We start from the raw sequence: 20,321 nt of genomic DNA, 5'->3' as shown, positions 1-20,321 counted from the left end.
ATAATCGGAGATTAAACTGGGGTTCCAGGTGAACACAAAGCCAAACTTGTACCACCGTCTACCACTGGCAACAGTTCCTCGGGAACAGCAGCATTTGCTTTGCTGCCTGGGTCATGCTCATGCTGAGGGAAGTTCACAAACCAAAGCTCAAGAGATTACACACTGTCATACTTGTGAAGAGCTTCTTCTAGCTTTTGTGTAACTTTTTGAAAAAAGAGTATTTGCTGTTGCAAGAAATGCTGCATCTGTGATTTAAAGTCCCTCACACGAATTTTGTGGAAATGATTAATCTCCGCTAGGGTCGCAAAAGAAATAATGTTACAGCGTTCCTGAATGCCCTCAGCTTTTTGGAGCTCCATCTTCCCTTCTTCCACATGCCGCTTACTCTCCTTTACTTTGGTAAGGGCTCCTGTATAAAGAACAAAACAAAACAGTTGAACTGTAAGGAAAACGTAGACTCAACTGCTGTACTTTATCAAGTGATAGAACAAAAAGTCACATTTTAAATGTATCTATCTGTATGCATATAGATATGAATTAAAAATTAATTAAAACAAATTAAAAAAGCTTTTTCATATATATATATTTAAAAAAAAAAAATCACTGAACAGTAAAAACTTGTTGAAACCCCACTTTTTGAAGGCTTTAGCTTGCAAAAGTTAGTGAAACATGACTATTTCAGAATCTTAAAATTCAGATTGTGTCCTTCAGAGACTAACTGATAAACATACCAATATTGGGAAAAAAATAAAGCACTAGAAAACTAATCAGATCAATTTAAGTCTACACAAACATCAGAAAAACAACATTAAACAACTGGACTTTCAAAACATCACTTTTTCCCAGTCCTCGTGAAATACCAAATAAAATATGAACACACAAAACTGTGTCAATACACCATTCTGCTTTTACAAGTGCCCCAAAATTAATTATTGATTGATAATCTAAAAAGATATTTTAAAGTCTCTGAAGTCCATGCAGACCTAACTCAGTCTTGTAAGAGACAGAAGAAAAACAGAGCAAAAAAACCTTACCTCTAAACAGGTAACTGAAGCACACACATCCCACAAAAAACTAAATACCACCCAGAACAGAGCTACCCAAAGCTGACTCATATAATGGCAGAGCCCCTAGCTATGTCTTAAGACATTAATTTTCTTGGACTTACTTCCTTTAGGGCAATTTCTTTGCCTTAAATATTGCATATGTATTTCATTTATTTAACTACAACCAATCAGACCAATACAGCTTTTATCTTCTCACAAGATGTTAGTGATAGGACATTTTTCATATCCTTTACGGTCATGCATAAGTTACTTGTTCCTTCAACTATCTGCAGTGTCTTAATTCTCTTTCCTTTCAGAGGGCATTTCCTACCATACACATGATTACAGTTCAATGACAGGACTTCATGTACCCTGCCTTGATAAAATGATTTTCTGTACTCACTATAGGGATCCTAGCCAGCAAGCTCCACTCTGTCTGCTGGGGAAGCAAGTTTGTCTTGTACTCAGCCTGAATCTACACATGTACTAAAAACCATTAACCACTAAAACAGTTCACCAGCAGCGGTTCACCACCTTCAGACCTCCCTCTACCTGTTTCACAAGCCATTTCAAATGTGCCTCCTCCCACTGCCCTGACCAGTCTCTGCAATTCAGATCTGGGCCATGACCTTGTGCATGGACTTGTCTAGGTTCACTGCACACACAGCAGATTGGAAGCCAACTGGGGAGCATGGCCACTACTCACTGAATTTTGTTCAGGTGCTTCTCATGTTCCCCTGCCTGCTGTGGGTCATCCCCTGCTCACCCCAATCCCTCACCAGGTAGTCAGGTCTAACAGGAGGTGAGGTATGCTCTTACTAGAAGTAAGTTAAAATATCAGATGATTTGGAAGATTTAGGGAAAACCACTTCATTGCATTTTTGAAATGGAATGGGGCATGTGTCTTACATTATAAATAAACTAGGAATTTCTCAACTCAAAGAAGCACATATGACTTTTCTCTATTCAAGTTCTAACAACAACTTTCTAGCTGCTGCAGGGGATTTTTTAAATTGTAAACACTCATAAAATACTTTCTCTGTTATCAGTACTTCTCTACTCTTAAAATTGTTTTTTTTCTGCTTATTTTGCATTTAGGCTGTGCTGTATATGACATCTCCTTTCTGCAGCCCTGGTATGAGCTATCAGTCACAAGCATAAGGAATTTCCCTCCACTGTGATGTATTTACAGGAAGACCACACCAAGTATTTTCCTTTTCTTTTTCTAAACTGTGCCAGAGAGGTTATTAGTAAGGTAAGCAGAGAGAGCAGGCTGCATGGTCGAGGAGGCTGATATTCAAGTGGTAAAGGCCATGCTCTGAACCTGGTGCACCAAAGAGCTACCCAAATGCCAATGGCACAGATCTCCCAGGGGCTGCAAGGTAGTGGCAGAGCTCCACACCTTCCGGGCCCCTATGGCATTATAGTGTGGTGGCTAAAAGCTTGGCAATTGGCTGCTTCAGCAGACTGACCTCATCATCTCCAGCCTGGCCCAAAAACAACATCACTGAAAAATCTTTTTCCACATGCAGTGGTGCCAGCAGTAAGATTGTTCCAGAAGATCTCTATTTTCTGCACTAAGGAGTGAGGAAGCTGCAAGGTAGAGCATGATCTGAAAGATACTGAATGCCCTCTTTGCAAAAAGGATGCTTCTTTCAACAAACAAGACAAGCTTGCTCAGAAAAAGCCTTCTCTGCATAGCAGCAACCCATGCGCGACTGTGAAAACCTGAAATTTGGGACTTACTGAAAGCCAGATGCAGCTGGCTAAACAAACATGACAACTCTTCAGCTGTGATGTGGGAAGTAGCTTCATATGTTATTTCTAGAATGACCAAACTGGAAGAAAAACACTAAAATTTACAGCATCAGCAGCTAAAAGAACAAATAAGTTCTGAAGCACATATAATCTTCATATTATTTTACATCAGTAAAAAACATACATTACCAAACACTGAAGTCTTCCAGACTAGACATAGTATGCCTTTTTTTTTTTTCCTTTCTCAAGGTAAAAAAAAGGAAGATTTGTAATTGGGGAAAAGAATCCAAGGGGGGAAATTACAGCCATTGATACTGCCCTCTTAATGCATATAGATTTGCACTAGTCCTATGGTGGAATTTCTTTTAAGACTTAGATTACAACTGAAGGTCAGCAATATATGACAAAAGCTTATACATAACTTAAAAATAAACTACTACTTTTTTTGGAGTGCCTTTAGATGATATGATAATTTATTGGTTAAACAACTGCTCCTAAAATAAGTTAAAAGAAGGAAAATTTTAGTTTATTTTAAGATAATCAAAAAACCTTCCCCAAATATGCAGAATGAAAAGTCCATTTTCAATTTGTTAAGGATCTATTGCAATTTACAAGACTTAGCTTAGTAAATCTTAGGGGAAAAGCGTTGTCAGTTTACATGCATTTGTAAGCAGCTTTATGAACAATAACATACCACATTTCATCCCAAATTTTCTCCAGACACTTCTCCACTGCCCAAAGGCCCTGTATGTTAATCTGCCTGAGCAAGACTTTGAGCAAGTGCAGCAATTCATTGATGTCAAGGGTGCAATCATCCACGCATGACTCTCATGGTGAAAAGGGGAAGAAGGACAGATTGAGGGAATTGGGGAGCAGAGAGAAGTCCCTTCTGTGCAGATCTGCTTGAAAATATAGGCCTTGTGCAGAGATGACCAAGTACAGGACAGGTCCCATGGTAATCTCTAGCACCTCTCAGCCTGCAACTCCTAATGCACCTCGTCCCAGGCTGTAAACTATTAATTCCCTCACTAATCTATCCATCACCCTCAGCACCTAATCCAGCACCTGCCAGCTCCTGCTGCTGTCCTTGCAAACTGTTGAGGCCGAGCAATCCCCCTACACTATAAGTTCACCTGCAGACACCTTGATGTGAACATCTAGTATTGGTTTGGACAACCCCAAAAAAGCAAGATGTATTTAAAAAACAGGTGCAGAATTATGGAAGCCCCAGTAAAGGCTGACACACATTTTAGGCAAAGGAAACAGGAGCCACTTCCTAAAGCATATTAACTGAAGAAAACCTCCTGCTGAATTCATGTCTGGTATAAATATCTGTCCTGTTCCCAGAGGGATGGCATACATAAAAATAAATTCTTGTGGTTTTTTTAGCTCCAGCTCTACACATTGTGTAAAGTCTTGCCCTTGCATTTAAAGCTTCTGGTCCAGTGAAAAGACCTTCTGTGAGATCATGTTCCAGTAATCAGGACTAGCTCTCAAACAGCAAAGCGGAAGTGGATCAAAGACACTGCAGGAAGCTGTGCTACATCTATTACTGATCTTAAAGGTCAGGAAAGGCAGATATGGAAAAAATGATGTCTTTCATTGCCCAAAGCCTGACATTAGACAGTGGTGCCCAATGAATGAGGCTAAGAGTTAACAGAAACTTGCAGGTTTCAGTACTTGTTCTGAACTATGAGATTAAACACAAGACAATATAAACACACTTAACAAGAGACATTTACAGTAATGTGCTAGTAGTCAAGAACACAGAGACAAATTCCTGACAGAAATAAATACTTCCAAGCTGCCAAACACACAATACAAACAGTAACTTAAACAGGTGCTGAGGAGATACTGGGAAAAAAAGAACAAAGATGTGTGTTGAGTCAGGAAGATGGACATGCAAATATAAAGTCGCAATGAGGCAGGAAGAGTCATACATTCAGAAAAATCAAGCAAACAGAAAAACAAAATTCCTGAACCAGAAAGCACTCAGATTCGGATCAATCAATGCGTTTTCACATCACTTCCAGTTTAACTACACTAATAAATGCTTTGAGACTGTGTGAAGAGTCAGATAAGGGTGTTTTTGAATTTGTACTTGGAATTGTACTCATTCTCCCTCCTCATTGTAAGCCTGCATATATATGTATAGACCCAGGCTGATGCATGTGTGTCTCTAAGCTCTCCACTTGCAAAGTATGATTTGCCTCCCAGCAGCCAGCTCTACATTTGGTCTAAATGACACAAGTCCAAATTACATCTTGCAACACGACCAGAAGACAAAAGTTTTGGGGCTCAGCTCATGAAGACTGAAATCACGACTGCTCTTCACTCAACTCCTTCGTCTCACATGAAGCCAGGTCTGCCTGCTAGTATACACACTCAAAAGTTAAAGAACAGCAGTAACTGCTAAGGGTGTACCATCTTCCCATTGCCCCATTTCCACCTCTACACAAATTAAGTGGACATAAACCTTTGAGTGTTGCATACAGGAGTCAGTGGTGAAACATCAGCTGTGTCTGAAGCTACTAATCCAAATAAAGGTATGCCTAGGAATGGAACTTCTTCAAGGCAGGAGCCTTTTTGGCTCTGTTTTTGTACAGTGTTTAGTATGGTGGACAACACAGATGAGATTGATTGATTGTTTTTGAAAAAGTCCCTGCTGTTTTTGAAAAAAAATCTCTGCTGCAGCAGCAGTGATTTAACTGCATGCACCAACACTGCACATGGGATGAGACAAAAAGAAGCACTGGCTCAACACTGCTAGAAAACAGCACTTAGCAGGGGAGGTCTGCAATTCACAGCACTGTCAGCAACATGTATTATCTACTGAGTCACCAATATACTAGTATCTTCAGCATCTTTCTCCAGAATAATGAACTTAAAAACTCAACCACCTTATAGGACCTAAAAAGTTAATTTTTCAGATCCTCCAGTTATTATTTTTCACTGCAGATATTAAAAGATTTCTTTCACTTCAGCAAAGAACATAGCTAAATGAATGTAAATAGATTTCCTGCACTAGTAGTAACAGTTTACATAGATGTTAGTTATGATTAGAAACCTCTTTCTTTTCATCAAGTACCTATGTTCTTGCTCCTCTACACCTTGAGTTAAAGAATGATGGCAAAACAACTCCAAGGGAATGAAAGACGCAGGGGACAAAACATTAGTCACAGAATTGTAGCACGTTAGGAAGGGACCTCAAAAGATCATCTAAGTCCAACCCCCCTGCCACAGCAGGATCATCTTGAGTGGGTCACACAGGAAGGCATCCAGGTAGGTTTTGAATGTCTCCAGAGAAGGAGACCCCATAAAATCTCTGGGCAGCCTGTTCCAATGCACTGTCACCCTCACAGTGAAAAAGTTTTTCCTTCTGTTCATCTAGAACCTCTGATGCTCCAGCTTGCACCCTATCATCGGACATCACTGAGAAGGGCCTGGCCCTGTCCTCCTGACACTCACCCTTCACGTATTTATAAACATGAATTAGGTCACCTCTAAGTCTCCTCCAACCTAAAGAGACACAGCTCCCTCAGCCCTAAGAGAGAAGTGCCACTCCCTTAATCACTTCTGTGGCTCTGTGCTGGACTCTCTAAAGCAGTTCCCTGTCCTTTTTGAACTGAGGGTCCTGTGGTTCTCCTTGATACCTTACAAAGAACGTTTTCTGAAATCGGTTTTTAATGGAGCTTGGCGAGGGAGGGAGACTGAAGCTATGAGCTGGATGCCAGCCCAGCAGTATGTACTGCTTCTCACATAATGGCTCTTTGCCTTTATCTGGCCAGCTCCAACACTGCCAGGAGGGAGGTGAGCACAGGCTGGCACACCACCAAGGATGCTGGTTGAGCAGCAGGTCTGCAGCAGTAACTGTTCACAGGGACAGAAATGATTCACCTGGCCACCAACTCTTCCAATCCCAAATGTTCATTTTGTTGTTTGTAGATCCTATTTGTAAATGGACAACAGCCATATAAATGGCAGAATGGAAAAAGCCTTGAGGAAGACGATCATTCTGGCCTTGTCATCAGTGATAACTGGGGCAAAACCAAAGCGTGGTGTTCTTCATCACCCAGCCAACAAGCTTCAGTGCGACATTCTCCCTCTACTCAGCTCTGGTGAGACCCCACCTGGAGTACTGCGTCCAGTTCTGGAGCCCCTATTACAAGAGGGATATGGACATGCTGGAACGTGTCCAGAGAAGGGCCACCAGGATGATCAGAGGGCTGGAGCACCTCTCCTATGAGGACAGACTGAAAGAGTTGGGGCTGTTCAGTCTGGAGGAGAGAAGGCTCTGAGGTGATCTTATGGTGGCTTTCCAGTATCTGAAGGGGGCCTACAAGAAAGCTGGGGAGGGACTTTTTAGAATATCAGGTAGTGACAGGACTAGGGGGAATGGAATAAAGCTGGAAGTGGGGAGATTCAGGCTGGATGCGAGGAAGAAGTTCTTCCCCATGAGAGTGGTGAGAGCCTGGAATGGGTTGTCCAGGGAGGTGGTTGAGGCCCCATCCCTGGAAGTGTTTAAGGCCAGGCTGGATGAGGCTCTGGCCAGCCTGATCTAGTGTGAGGCGTCCCTGCCCATGGCAGGGGGGTTGGAACTAGATGATCCTTGGGGTCCCTTCCAACCCTGACTGATTCCATGATTCTATGACATCAAGACTTTATGCTGAAGTCCAAAGATTCCTAGGAGAGATGGCTCCCTCATGAAGATGGACAGCTAAGGTCAGAAAACACTGTGATCCTCAAAGAAACAGTTTTGACACAATCTCTCAGCAGTTGTATCTCAGTGCAAGTAAAATTAACTATGCAATAAAAAATTTTCATTTTTCTACTATCAGCAAGCTACAACATAAAATTTGGTGCATTGTTACTAGAAAGTAAAACAACTTACATTTCCACATCATTCAGCTACCCATCATATTAAATTGTCTAACAGTAGGCATGAAGTGTCCTTCAAAGCATAATATTGAAGGGGGAGTTTTGAACTAGTCCAACATCTCTTTGCTCTATCTTTACTTCAAGACACTGTTCTGAGAAAGGACAGGAGAAAGCAATATTAAAGGAAGGGAGAAAGTAATATATTCATGATGCTGCTTTCATCAAAGGACAAAAACGCAGAAAAATGTAACTAGAAATGTTTTATTCCTTACCTAATGATAAGATTATTTAACTACACCTCTTTGCTTAAAGACTTGCAAAGGCAAACCCTGTGTGGCTTATGTGCATGTCGCACAGTTTTGATTCATCTTCCTCCTGAAAGAAACAACTATGGAGGAAAGATTATCTGTAACCCAGCAAATTGCTGCCAGAACAAGCCTGTCTACATGGCCATCCCACTTAAGACAGACCTATCAAAGATGTTTTTATGGGATGACTCAAGTGACAAATCCAATAAAAGACTACATTTGGACTGGAGGGGAGAGAGAGAGTGGCTTAGTTTTATCAATGACTTAGTTACATGATCCAGCTCAGCCCAGAGCTACACGATCATGAGCTCCAACACAAGGGAAATTGCAGAAGCACCACATGAGATTACACATAACATGAAACCCTACTCCAAAAAAAAAACCCAAACTTCCCCCTCTCAATTCAATGTGAAACAAAGAAATTAGTGTAGCAGCATAGAGATTTTCCCACATGGACAAATTACTGCTTTAAAATGCTCTACACACAGGTTAACAAAAGAAGCCTACACTAAGACTCTGTAAATTCTTTACATTTTCTGACCAAGACTTAGCAAAAACCTTTCCATTTTAAAAGCAGCACAATGGAAATTTGCTTGAAATTAAACCCAGAAGACTTCTCCAATAGCAACTGAACTGCTTAAAAGAAAAGTACCATTGCAGAAATGAATGTCTGAATGACTAGCTACTTTAAAATCTGGGTTTTAAACACAAAAAAAGAGGAAGTGATCTACTATATCAAAGGCAAAATGAAGTCACTTGTTCTTTTTGAAAGTATTAGCATCGCAATTTTCAAGACCAGTCTTTCTGATTCATAGACAATATTATTCTCCTTTAACAATGTTCTCTTTTCCATAGTGAAAGTTTGACATAAAAATAAAAGATATCATATTGCAACCACCACAGTGTAACAGGGGTTTTCAGTATAGACACATGAAAATGGCTATAATGCTTTTTAAACTATTTTTAAGATGCAGACTCCAAAAGCGTGGTTTATTTGTTATTATGCCCATTGCTCAAAAAAACTCCAGAATAAAGTAATAGCATGCTATAAATCAAGGCACATTAAATTACAGTATTGTGCTAACATTTGGGTTAACGCTGCCTGCTTGTAGGATTATTAATGTTAGACAGAATCATTTGTTCTTTACTTTGCCAAAAGCAGTCACAGAAAGATGCATTCTTCATTTCAAAACGAAATCAGCATCTAATTTATACAACTCTCAGATGACACATGAATAGAACAGTCTTTGCCTTCAGATTTCAAAAACTTAATTAACTCTAACCTCATACCTGACAATTTCAACATATATTATGAATTAATTAATATCTAAGCAATTAATGATGGTGCTAGAATGCACAGTGTCAGATGTCATTAAATTTTAAAGAGCTAGTAGAGCTAATCATACTAAACATATCTAACTAATCTTAAAAGAAAAAAAAAAGTTACTTAAGACCTGATTAAACTCATATACCTGCCAGATAGAGTACACTCACCCAGAAAGAGCATACATGGCCAATTAATTTATCCAACTCTATAAGGACTGTAATTATATCGCTGCATCCTCAAAGGCTCCAAAACGCTCATGCTACTGTAAAGTAATTAAATTATCACATTGGCAATGTGCAGTTCAACTCCAGACTCCTCCAGAGGAATCTGCAAACTTTGGTGTGCAGCACCTCCAGTGAGAATGCTTTGCTGGGCCCTGCTACACAACGATGTTATGTAAGAAACAAGCCATAGTTTGCCCTTGAAACAGTTGATAAAAGAAAGTGAGAGCAAGACGGTAAAATAAAAGAAACATCATGGAATTATAGCTTTATTGTATAACCCCATTACCAAAACAAAACCCGTGCATAGTGTCAGGTAACCACATGTAAAAACTGTGCAAAATTGAATGGAAATTTTCCATTCAAATCTTGAATGAAGTAGGGCCTTTAAAACTAAGGTATCTTTAGATATATTGTACACAAACAGTGTTTTACACAAATAAATTTCATTATTTCAGCCCCTAAAGCACATTTGTTTTCATGAGTAATTCTGACTTTACAGGTACCTACACTGATGTGAGAAAGATTGCCTGTCACAAAAAATTTGATCTTGAAACCTGACTAGATTGTGTAAATTGCTGTCCATTATCCCAAACACAGTCTTTTGCACCACAGTGAGAAGCAAACACTAGGTAATTCTGCCTTTGCCCAGTTCTAAAACTTTAGGCATGCACGTGCACTATTTAAGGAATTTTCTTTGCTATGGCTCCAGCCAGCTCTGCAGACTAGGGGCACCAAACAAAGTAAAACTTAAACTAGGCTGGTCACTATAAACGCAGTGGATCTACCACGTTAGAAAGACAATCATGTTTTTCACAATGGACACACTTGAAAGTATAAGCAACTACAAACTTACAGAAGTGCTATGATGAAACATTTCAGCAATTTTAACTACTGCTGACTAGCTTACATCCAAATGGGGCATCAAACAGGCTTTTAAGATAAAAGCCTACTACAACTGGTCTACTACAGTTCAGTTGTCATAGGTTCTAAACACCAGTTTCTCCCAATTAGGATGCTAAGAAAAGGTATTTTTTTGCTAGAACATGCTACAGTCTCTTAACAGTTTCTGTAAACACCCTGTTCATAATGCCAGTTTAAAGTCAACAACTAAAAATCAGAAACGATGCTGCACATGCATGACGTAAATCGATTTTCAGGCAACCTGCTAAACAGTATATGAGCAGAAATGGCTCCTCTGGATCTATAGAAGATGAATATAAGTCACACTAAAAGCAGATACTAAATATTAAATAGTAATTTGTTCAAAATTTTCTTAAGATTCAAGAGAAGGAGAAGACAGGAAACACTGCATATTGACATCCATATACCATTATCAAAGGAATCAAGTATAAGCACAGATTCCACCACCTCCTGTATCCCTTCCTTACTGGGACACTATGAAAGACCTGCTTTTGGACATAAAGGCTGAGGGAAGCAAAGACAGAGCACAGTTTACAGTATTTGTTTGTCCATCATCATCTGCTTAGATCCACGACTGTCCTAAGATGAGCAAACACAACATGCGATAGGCAGTTCAACATAAATTTGTATGAAAAAAAGCCAACATCCAAATGAAATTCAGATACAGTTCCATCTTTTGCCCATTAACCTTTAAATACTCTCTCAGAAATCTGAATGCTGTACTATCTGTGTAAGGACAACAAGAAGCAGACTGTTACAAAAAATATGCAAGGTAAATCATTATTAACATAACCAAATAAAATAGATTATACAATACAAAAGCAGAACATATGAACTTTCTAATAATATAATGCTGTATTCATATTACATAAAAGGCATTCTATACGTTATTTATTGTCAAATTATGTTAATTTGTAAATATATATTAAATTAATATATTATTATAGTTGTATTAAAATACAGAGAGAATACAGCAGTTTTACAAAGATAGAAGACAATTGTCTGCCTTTTTTTAAGAGGAACAGATCTGCTTTCAGTTTGGACTTACAAAAACTGTAAGTAGGGTGAAAATACAGTTTTATTATTGTGGTATTTGGTAAAATATATCTTTCTCCATTATACTGCCACAGCTAGCATATATATTTACGCAAACAAAGACTCAAAATTGTAAGCCTGAAAAAAATAGAATAGCAGGCTGCTTTTTACTGTGGGTCACAAAAGCAATGTGAACTCCCAGTCATAGCATGAACTTGCTTTTCATGTTGTTATGAAAGAGTTGCATGCAGGCATACAAAAAGTAGTTTAGTTCATTCTGATTACAGAAGTTGTCCACCACCTAAAACAAAGGCTGAAACCATGACACTGCTTCCTGCTCTCCTACAGTAACAACCCAAAGTCATTGACAATAATTGAACTGATTGTTTAAGTATACTCTATCACTGATTTAATGAGATTCCACTCCAAAATTTAAAACAAACTTTTCACTTGCCTTTTTTAAAATTTATTTTATTTAAATCCTCATGGTCTTCATGAAAGCTATAAACAATACTGTGTAGAAAGAGTTTACCATTTGTTTGCTCTAGTCTGCTGATAAGACTCATATTTGGGGGGCTAAGTCAAATGTGATTTTAATTTTTTAATTAGAATTTTCAAATTCTCTTCTACTTGAACCAGGCCCTTTGAAATACATAAGGTACCAGCTAGATGAATTTATACAGTCTGCACACATTAACCTGGCATGCTAACTATGCAAACAAAGTCTAACAATGAAATCACAGAAGGATGGTGGAAAGGCTGAAACATGTCCTTGTTTCAAAGGTGACTTGCAACACAATAACAAAAAAATATTGCCCAGCTTGTTTGTTTTTGACAATGCTTACAAAGATTTGGAGGAGCTCTAGGAGCTACTTTCCATTTTCAGTTCACAAATTCTGGTCTACCTTGTTTGGATGGAAGCTCTTTTAACACAAGCTGGAGCTCTCAGTTGCAAGAGAACCATCTTGCTCTCTAGAATCTTCATAAACTTCAACATGAAAAGTTATTACATAGTTTTTCAAAATAAAATTACTTTCTCTTTCTACAATAGAATTTTAAATTCTTCAAAGTCTACAGTGTCCTGCTACTCCCTAGCTGTGCACAAGGTTTTCTCAATAGACAGGGCCTTACTGCCTATGGTCAGCAAGTAGGGAGGTGATAGTGCACTGCCTGCAGCAAAACCTGCAGGTGTGAGTTCTGATGAAAGTCCTCCAGCTTGCTGGGAATAAGTGGGAAGTCTGGATGTATTTTCTGGTGTACATGTAGTCTCTTCCACATGAGAAACGGTAGTACTCTTACTCTACTACTAGCCGTTTTTTGAAAAAAAAATCAGTGGGGTTTTATCAGCTATGAAGTGCTTCTTGTCATATTGGTATCAGGCTAGCAGGTCTCAAAAGGAAAGACATCATGACTGCATTAATATTATGAATATTTCTCCTTTAGAAAGGAAAAGTAAGAAGAGTTTGTGGGGGAAGTGGATAAGAAAAAAAAATAATAATTTAAAAAGACCCATGCATCTTTAGACAGATGGGGCATAAAAATGGTGTTTTATTTTTCCCTGTTTAATCTTTTTCAAGTGAGACTATTGATCAATTTTAGTATTGTTTATTGTTGTCTTCAGATCTTGCACACACCAAGGAAAGAATACTTTCAGCCAGCTTTCAAACATGAATATTCTTTCACATTTTATCCATCTAAAAATCTCAATCTCCCTTAGGTTACCTTCAAATACTGAGAGGTAACACTGGGTCGTTCATCAGCAAGCAGACAATGCTACATCATCACTGTAAGAGAATTGCTAGGGAGGCTGACAAGGTGAAAAATACGAGTCATCCTGCAGCAATCCATCCCTTCTCATCAAAGTCTTTAAACAGATGAAATGTAGGTACCCATCTCTTTTTACTCTTGTAAGGGTCATCTGGCTAGGATTACATGCTTAGCTCCTAGCCAGTAGTTACCTGAGTTAAAATCCATGCAAAGTGGAGGTATCTGAGGGACAGGGAGGGAAGAAAAAAAAAAAGTGTCTAAAAGAGAAAAAAAAAAAAAGGATTGGAAAACCTTAGAAAGTTAGAAAGTACACGAGAGAAAAGCACTGCTATTCCACTGTGATAAAAAATTTTAGGTGTGAATTTGACCTGTCTTATTTATTGGTGAACATATACACCCCACCTTCTTCCTTTGGAAAAAAAATTAAAAAAATAAATTATGAAAATGTTATAGAGAATTCTAAGTTTCAATGAATTTCCAGATGGATTTTTTTTAACCTATAATTTTGTAAGATATTCTAAAAACATACCCAGTATATTCTTTAAAGCCAACATCTAGAATTAAGTTTATTTCAGGTAAATAAGAACTTTTGCCTTACTTTATTTTTATTTCAGAAATACTGATCAAGAAACAAAAGGCAATTGGATTCTTTTTAATAACTATCTTAACTATGGGCATGTAGGAGAAACAGAATTGCTGCCTGTATCTTAGAAACCACTTGAGATTACATTCTCAAATCTGTTTTGCAAAAATCGTAACCAAAAATGTGTTCAATGTTAACACTGTAATGTTAAGAGAAAGGAAAAATCTGGAAAGCAGACAGAAAACAGCAGATTTGTCAATATTGCTTACATTTTCAGGAATCACAGAAGACTAATTTTAGTAATTCCTCAAACAACACTTGAAGAAAGCAGAAAACCTATGACTTCTCTACTCTCACTAAGCAATATGAAGATAGCCAGACAAGCATGAGCCAGAGTACTAACATACACTATCTCAAATTCTCACACATGCATGAATTTTCTGAAATTGAACTTGTATGGGCCTGCAGTGAGCATTTACGTTGAGCACTGTTGAAGTTGGAAGATCTTGTCAGTTGAGTGAAACTCTAGCAATTAATATTCAGGAATTATTTCACCAAGAATGCCTAGGGAATTTCTACAAGCAGACTTTAAAAACGCTGAAAAAAAGGTATCAACCATCACAAATTAAATTTAGAAGCTCTTTTTCTTCTCAAAAACAAAGCAACTGAGCCTAGCATTTTCTTGAAAAGATACCCCAGTTCTGCAGAAGAAAATCACAAAAGCGCAGGGTAGTTTTTAAGCCTGTTGAACTTAACATTCCTCTTCTACAGAAGTCTTCCCAGAGGCTAAAGAAAACCAAATACAAGTATATCTAACATATTCAGACCTTCCACTCCAAAACACACAGGTATACACATATTTTCATGAAAGCACTTCAGAGGCATTTATCTATGGGAGGTCGAGGGCTACATTCACACAAGTATTTGGGTGCTTAGATGTTGAGGCACCACTCTGCCATCACCTACACCTGCCTGTGCCAGTTTTGTCCTAATTGCTTATTTTTACATATAAAACTCTATAAAGCAACAAGTCGTTTGTAGAGTATGTGTGCCTTAGGGCCAATATGATCTGTGCCAGCCTCAGTGGGACACTCAAACCAGGTATATCCTGTTGGAAACGTAGAGTTTCCAATTCAGCACATTCTTTGCTGTAGGGCTCAGTCCACTGAACCTTCAAGCCTGGACAGGAGTGCACACAAAACCAGGTAAGGTCTCTCACAAAGCACTGACACATTGACCCTCAACTGGCATGTGGGACAGAAAAGTTTAAATCCTTCCTCTGTCTCTTACAGAAAGGAAGTTTTAATTATTCCTTCTCTCGCAGACAATTCTTTAAACACTGCTATTGAAGTTATTGACATTTAATTAAGTACTTACAATATTAGTAAGATAATAAACAGTTTGGAAATAACCTCACAGTCCACTGGTTCATGTTTGACGCAAGTGATCAAAATGACAATCCCTTTCTGCATACTTCAGATCACGTATGATGTCCTCAGCACAGAAGACAGAAAGATCTGGATCCCAGAGCAATAAAAAGCACAACAGTTAACACATTTTCCTGCTGATGTGCAGACAACAAAACAGTGGGGCTTACATGGCTTTGGTTCATAATTGTGGGAGAAAAGACAAAGCCCAAACAGAGGGAAATTTTAGTCTCTGACTTACAAATTCGCTGTCCTTTTTTGCAGAAGTTGCAGAAATTATTAAAAAAAACCCAGACATGCAGAGTTCTCAGTCCATACCACAAAACACACTTCCAAATCACATTCAGAGGCTGTTCTGCTATCTGCAGTACAACAAAATCGTAACAGAATAATGCAGCTGAGTATTCTACCCACAGATATAGGCACATCTGCCCTTATTTTCTGTTTCTTCCCAGGTCAAGAAGACTACAGATAAGGGAGTCTATAAAAGGCCTTATTTTTTTTATGACAAGCAGAGAATATCATTGCACTATGAAGAAAAACCAATGAAAACTACTTCTAACTTCAGAGTTCATCCTTTGAAAGGCATAGCCATGTAAACAATGCATCATTAGGGGGCTTATTTCTATCCCTTCCATGGGCAACATGGAGTCGTTTTACCACATGAAGAAGTTGTACACTAGAAAACAAAATACTTGAAGAAAGATGAGCCTATTTTCCAGATAATGTATTATCACCAATAGATATTTGTTTAACCTACACAGATAACAGTAATTCTCATAAGCAGCTATCCAAGACTGCAAATTTAAAATAAAGCACTTATGGTGTAAGAACACCAAACAGTTCACCTTTTTATCTGAAATTTACAATTCAGAATTGAGAATTTATACCTTGCTTCAAATTACTCTTAGGAGTAATACAACTGCAATATACCGGATGTAAAAAACCCTCTTCCTCTCAGTTTTCCTTCAGTTTGTCTGTTTTGTAACAGAAAGGAAAACAACAAACACAACCCAGTTCTATCTCTGTTCACAGTATGAATGTGGACACTTAAAACACAAACCTCTCAAGCCCATGCCTATTTCTTAGGGTAAACATGTGGCAGGGATAATATTGTGCTGCTAGCCCAGAGGTGCTGGAGCATGAACACCTCCACCCAGACTGGCTGTGCATTTCTCCAGCCAGCTCCAGAATAGTGCTCTGGCACAAAATTCCACTCTACATTGGTCATGCTCTTGCACTGCTCTTTGTGGAAGCACATTTAGGCGAACTTTCCCAAGTTCAGCCAGGTGAACCTAACCGGTATGTGTAAATTCAAACAGAACTATAAAAGAAATGGGACTGAGCCAGGTGCATACCTTATTACTCCAAATTCTGTCCTCAAAGTTTCATCTCCAAATATACTGTAGTGAAGAACTCTATGTAGCCTTAAAGCTTGAAGACATACTATTTAAATAGTACATATAATCTGATGAGGTTTCCCACCTAATAAAAAAAATTACCCTTTATTTTTTCCAGAACCTTATCAATAATCCTGTTGTAATTTAAAACTCACTTTAAAATGCTCAACTTCCAAACATGAGGCATTGCTAAGGCCACCCTTCTCTCCACATCTAAAATAGTTTGAAGTTGTTAACAGAACACAATGCCACAACAGCCAGCAGAACAACCCTTAGAGGTTAAACTGCACAATTCCCTTTTCTCTTGAAAACAGTACTAAGATAGTGTAAGTTTCCACTCACAATTTTCAAGGATAATGAAAATCTGATACATGCAATTTTTATGAAAAGCTTACTTTATTAAATAAAAACAAACTGTGTACTTTGTACCAACTCTGTTTCCCTAGATTCTATCAGTAATAATTCATACCTCCTAGAAGCCTGCTGTTTTGATCTGTTGAAAAACCAAACTCTTTCAACTAATGTCACCAAACTCAAGGTACGGTTCCAGATGCAAAAACTCTGGAAACATCAAGTAAAGGCACAAAAGACTGATTCACCGTGTCTCTTGGGATGTAGAATGCCACTTACTAATCTCCAAAATAGTTTTCAACAAAGCTCGTGCACTTTCTCAGGTAACTTTCAGACACCCCCCTTTCTGCAGAACATACATGATGCTTTCTTGCTCTCTTTCACAGCTCTAATCTCCATTCACCCCTGAAAACCACTGGTAAGTGATACAACAGCAAAAAGAATGCATAATGGACTTCACTTCTCACTGTGGCACAGAATACGTGAATATCATTCATTTCAGAGCAAGGAAATCTATACATATGTAGTGGTACTATACAACCACACACACACACACACATATATACACACACAAAAACTTCTATTTAACTGAACTGTCACTAGTTACGTAGCAGATGATTCTTCCATGTTTGCAGTTTCCTTCTCTCTAATAGATCACCATACAAATAGCAATTTGAACCTCAGAAGTGTATTTAGCTACAAGGGTACTGAATGGTTAACAGGTGAGCAACACCTTTTCTCAATAAGAGCAAAGGATGAACAACTCCAACTAGGAACACTATGGCAGGCCATTATTTTTCCAAAGGCACCAAGAGCATAGCTGAAGAAAGAAACTCCAGCAGCTTTCAACATCCCATTTGATTGTCTGATGTTGCAAAAAATGCACGCACAACCAAGGGTGCCTCAAACAATTGGTCAATCTGAGGACTGCCTGCATCTTCACATGCCTTCGTATTTATTATCTACTATATCAGAGGCTCAAGACAACTAGCATACATCAAAGACTAATAGATACTTTCACACCACTTGAATTCCAGGGTCTGTAAACAAGCCATTAATCTTTGATGTATCAGCAGTATAGGTGGATGGGGTTTCTTTCAGAGACACACTGACAAACACAGAGCACTCTTGGACTAGTAAAATTTCCAACTAAGTCTAGGCCTTCAGCACCGAAAGAATATTGTCACTGTTCTGTATTTTTAGCAACAGCTTACCTGAGTAACCACTGAAAGAGTTAACTCAAGGCCAAGAAACCAGACACAGGGTAAATTCTGCCCCTGGTCCCTACATCTCTGCACACACCACTGGTACATGAAACTTTAAAAAAAAACCAAAAGGTGTTACCTTTCTGAACGTGGATGATATCGGGAAAGTTGGCCAAATGCCCCTGATACAGAGCTAACAAATCCATCACAGGATCTAGGTCCTGCCGGGGCTGATCTGCAAAGAGGTCCCCGATGGCATCATAGGCTTCTGCTGTGAAGGCTATCGCTTGGTTCAGGCCAGCTGAAAATGCCTGCTGGTCCAGCTCAAATGCCTGACTGAGGCACTTAAAGGAGTGCCCCACCTTCTGGTATTCCTTCTTGAAACCTGTGACTTGTTTGCGGGCAAACTCGTTGGCTGTGTGATTAAGCTGCAGGGCACTCTCATCCATCTTCTTTGTGAAGGCTTTGAAGCCATCCACCTGGCTTTCCACCTCTTGCAAGTCCAGGCTGGCTCCAGTGCCTGTGGGGACGCTGATGGTCAGGAAAAAGTTGGCACCCACCATCTCATCCTTCTCAGCCTTGCGCTTGCCTTGTTTCCAGGCCTTCTCATCTGTGCTGGGACAGGTGAGGAAGTGCTGAAAGGCATCACACTGAGCCAGCACAGGGTGACTGCACATGTGGTCCATCCACCAGGCCAGGCCTTTGCGACGTTTGGAGATGAAGTCCTCCTCAAAGCGGCCAGTGGCCTGCTTCTCTGGCAAATGGGGCACAGATATGACAGGGAATTTCTCGGCCAGACGCCCGTAGAGCCAGTCAAAGTGCTTGTAGCGGCGGTGCACTTGCTGCCCAGTGTGGCTGGGCACTAGCTTGTAGGCGATGTAGCTCTTCATCCCCTTGAACTTGGTCTGCTTGGTAGGGTCCTCAATGGAGCACTGGAAGGGATAGGGGTTCTCCTGCCACTCGGGGCCACGGGGGCCCAGCACTACGCACAGCTTGTCCCCGTCCTTCACAAAGCCCGATGCCTCACCTAACACGAAGGCCTCCCCGCCAGACTTGACGAAAGTGGAGAAGCGGTTGAGGTTGCGGCTCACCGTGGCCGAGCTCTTGGCGCCGCTACCGCCGGGCGGGTGCGGGTGGCTCGCCGGATGACCGCCGCCGCGGGAGCCCAGGAAGAGCTCGGACCGGGTGGACATGCGGTAGCGGCTGGACGCTCCACCGCTCGCTGCCTCATAGTCGGGGTAGGAGCTACCAAGAGCACCCGGTTCGTCGGCCACGGTGGAGCTGTCGTCCCAGTCATCGTCCCAGTCGTCATCACTGCCCTGGCTAGGCTGGTAGGTGCCGCCGTAGGGCGCGGGCGGGAAGGGGTACCCGGCGGCAGGGGGGAGCGAGGAGGGCTCCGGCGCCGCCGCGGGCGGAGGCTGCTGCGCCGCAGGCTTGAAGGCGGCGGGTGGCGGCAGCGGCTCAAAGCCACCGGCGGGGAGGTTGGCGTAACGGGCAGGCGGCGGCGGCTCGGCGGCGGGCGCGCGGATCACCTGCACATAGGAGGCTGGGAAGAGGCCGCGGTCGCCGCGGCTGTTGACGCCCTCCAGCCAGCCCTCAATGTCTTGCTCACTGCAGAGGCTCAGCACCTCGTGCTCCCGCAGCGAGATCTCTCCCGGGTTCTCCGACCTGAAGTCGTACAGCGCCCGGGCCCGCAGCGCCATGGTCCCGCCGCCCGACAGCCCGACCGACCCCAGGGGCTGCTCCCCGCCGCCGCGTGCCGCCGCCTCTCACCACGCAGCGCCGGCGGGGTTCCGGCAAAAGAGCGCCGCGGCTGACCTTTTGCCTTCACGTCCCACCAGCGGGGATACTGCGGCAGCTGGCTCCCTATGCTCCCCTCCGCTGCGGCGCGGCCGGCTCCGAGTCCCGGCTTCACCCCGGCGGGCGAGGCAGGGCGCGGGGGCCGGCCCGGCGACCGTCCCACGTCGCCAGTTTCACTAATCCAGAGCCGAGAGGCAGGGCGGAGGAGCCGAGCGCAGAGCGGCCGCCCCCATCGATGGGCCCAGCCCGCCCCTCTCTCGCCCGCCCCCTTTCTCGCCCGCCCCCTGGTGT

General features: G+C 41.1%; 1 protein-coding gene across 1 annotated transcript; it reads right to left on the bottom strand.

Annotated features, from left to right (window-relative positions):
• Positions 1 to 155: 155 nt before the first annotated feature.
• SNX18 (sorting nexin 18) lies at positions 156 to 19,933 on the bottom strand. Its single transcript, XM_054398002.1, has 2 exons — positions 18,370 to 19,933; positions 156 to 409 (listed from the first exon to the last, which is right to left on the bottom strand). Exons 1-2 carry the CDS (start codon positions 19,931 to 19,933, stop codon positions 156 to 158), a joined length of 1,818 nt encoding a protein of 605 aa, XP_054253977.1.
• Positions 19,934 to 20,321: the final 388 nt, after the last annotated feature.

This window comes from Indicator indicator, chromosome Z, assembly GCF_027791375.1.
Source record: "Indicator indicator isolate 239-I01 chromosome Z, UM_Iind_1.1, whole genome shotgun sequence".
Lineage (NCBI taxonomy): Eukaryota > Metazoa > Chordata > Aves > Piciformes > Indicatoridae > Indicator > Indicator indicator.
This window is presented reverse-complemented; position numbering and strand designations above follow the sequence as displayed.

Excerpts from the sequence above, each read along its gene's own strand:
- SNX18 (XM_054398002.1), bottom strand. The coding sequence starts at position 19,933 with ATGGCGCTGCGGGCCCGGGCGCTGTACGACTTCAGGTCGGAGAACCCG. Across the intron at positions 410-18,369 it reads TATCATCCACGTTCAGAAAG|GAGCCCTTACCAAAGTAAAG; the intron begins GTAACACCTTTT and ends TTCTTTATACAG.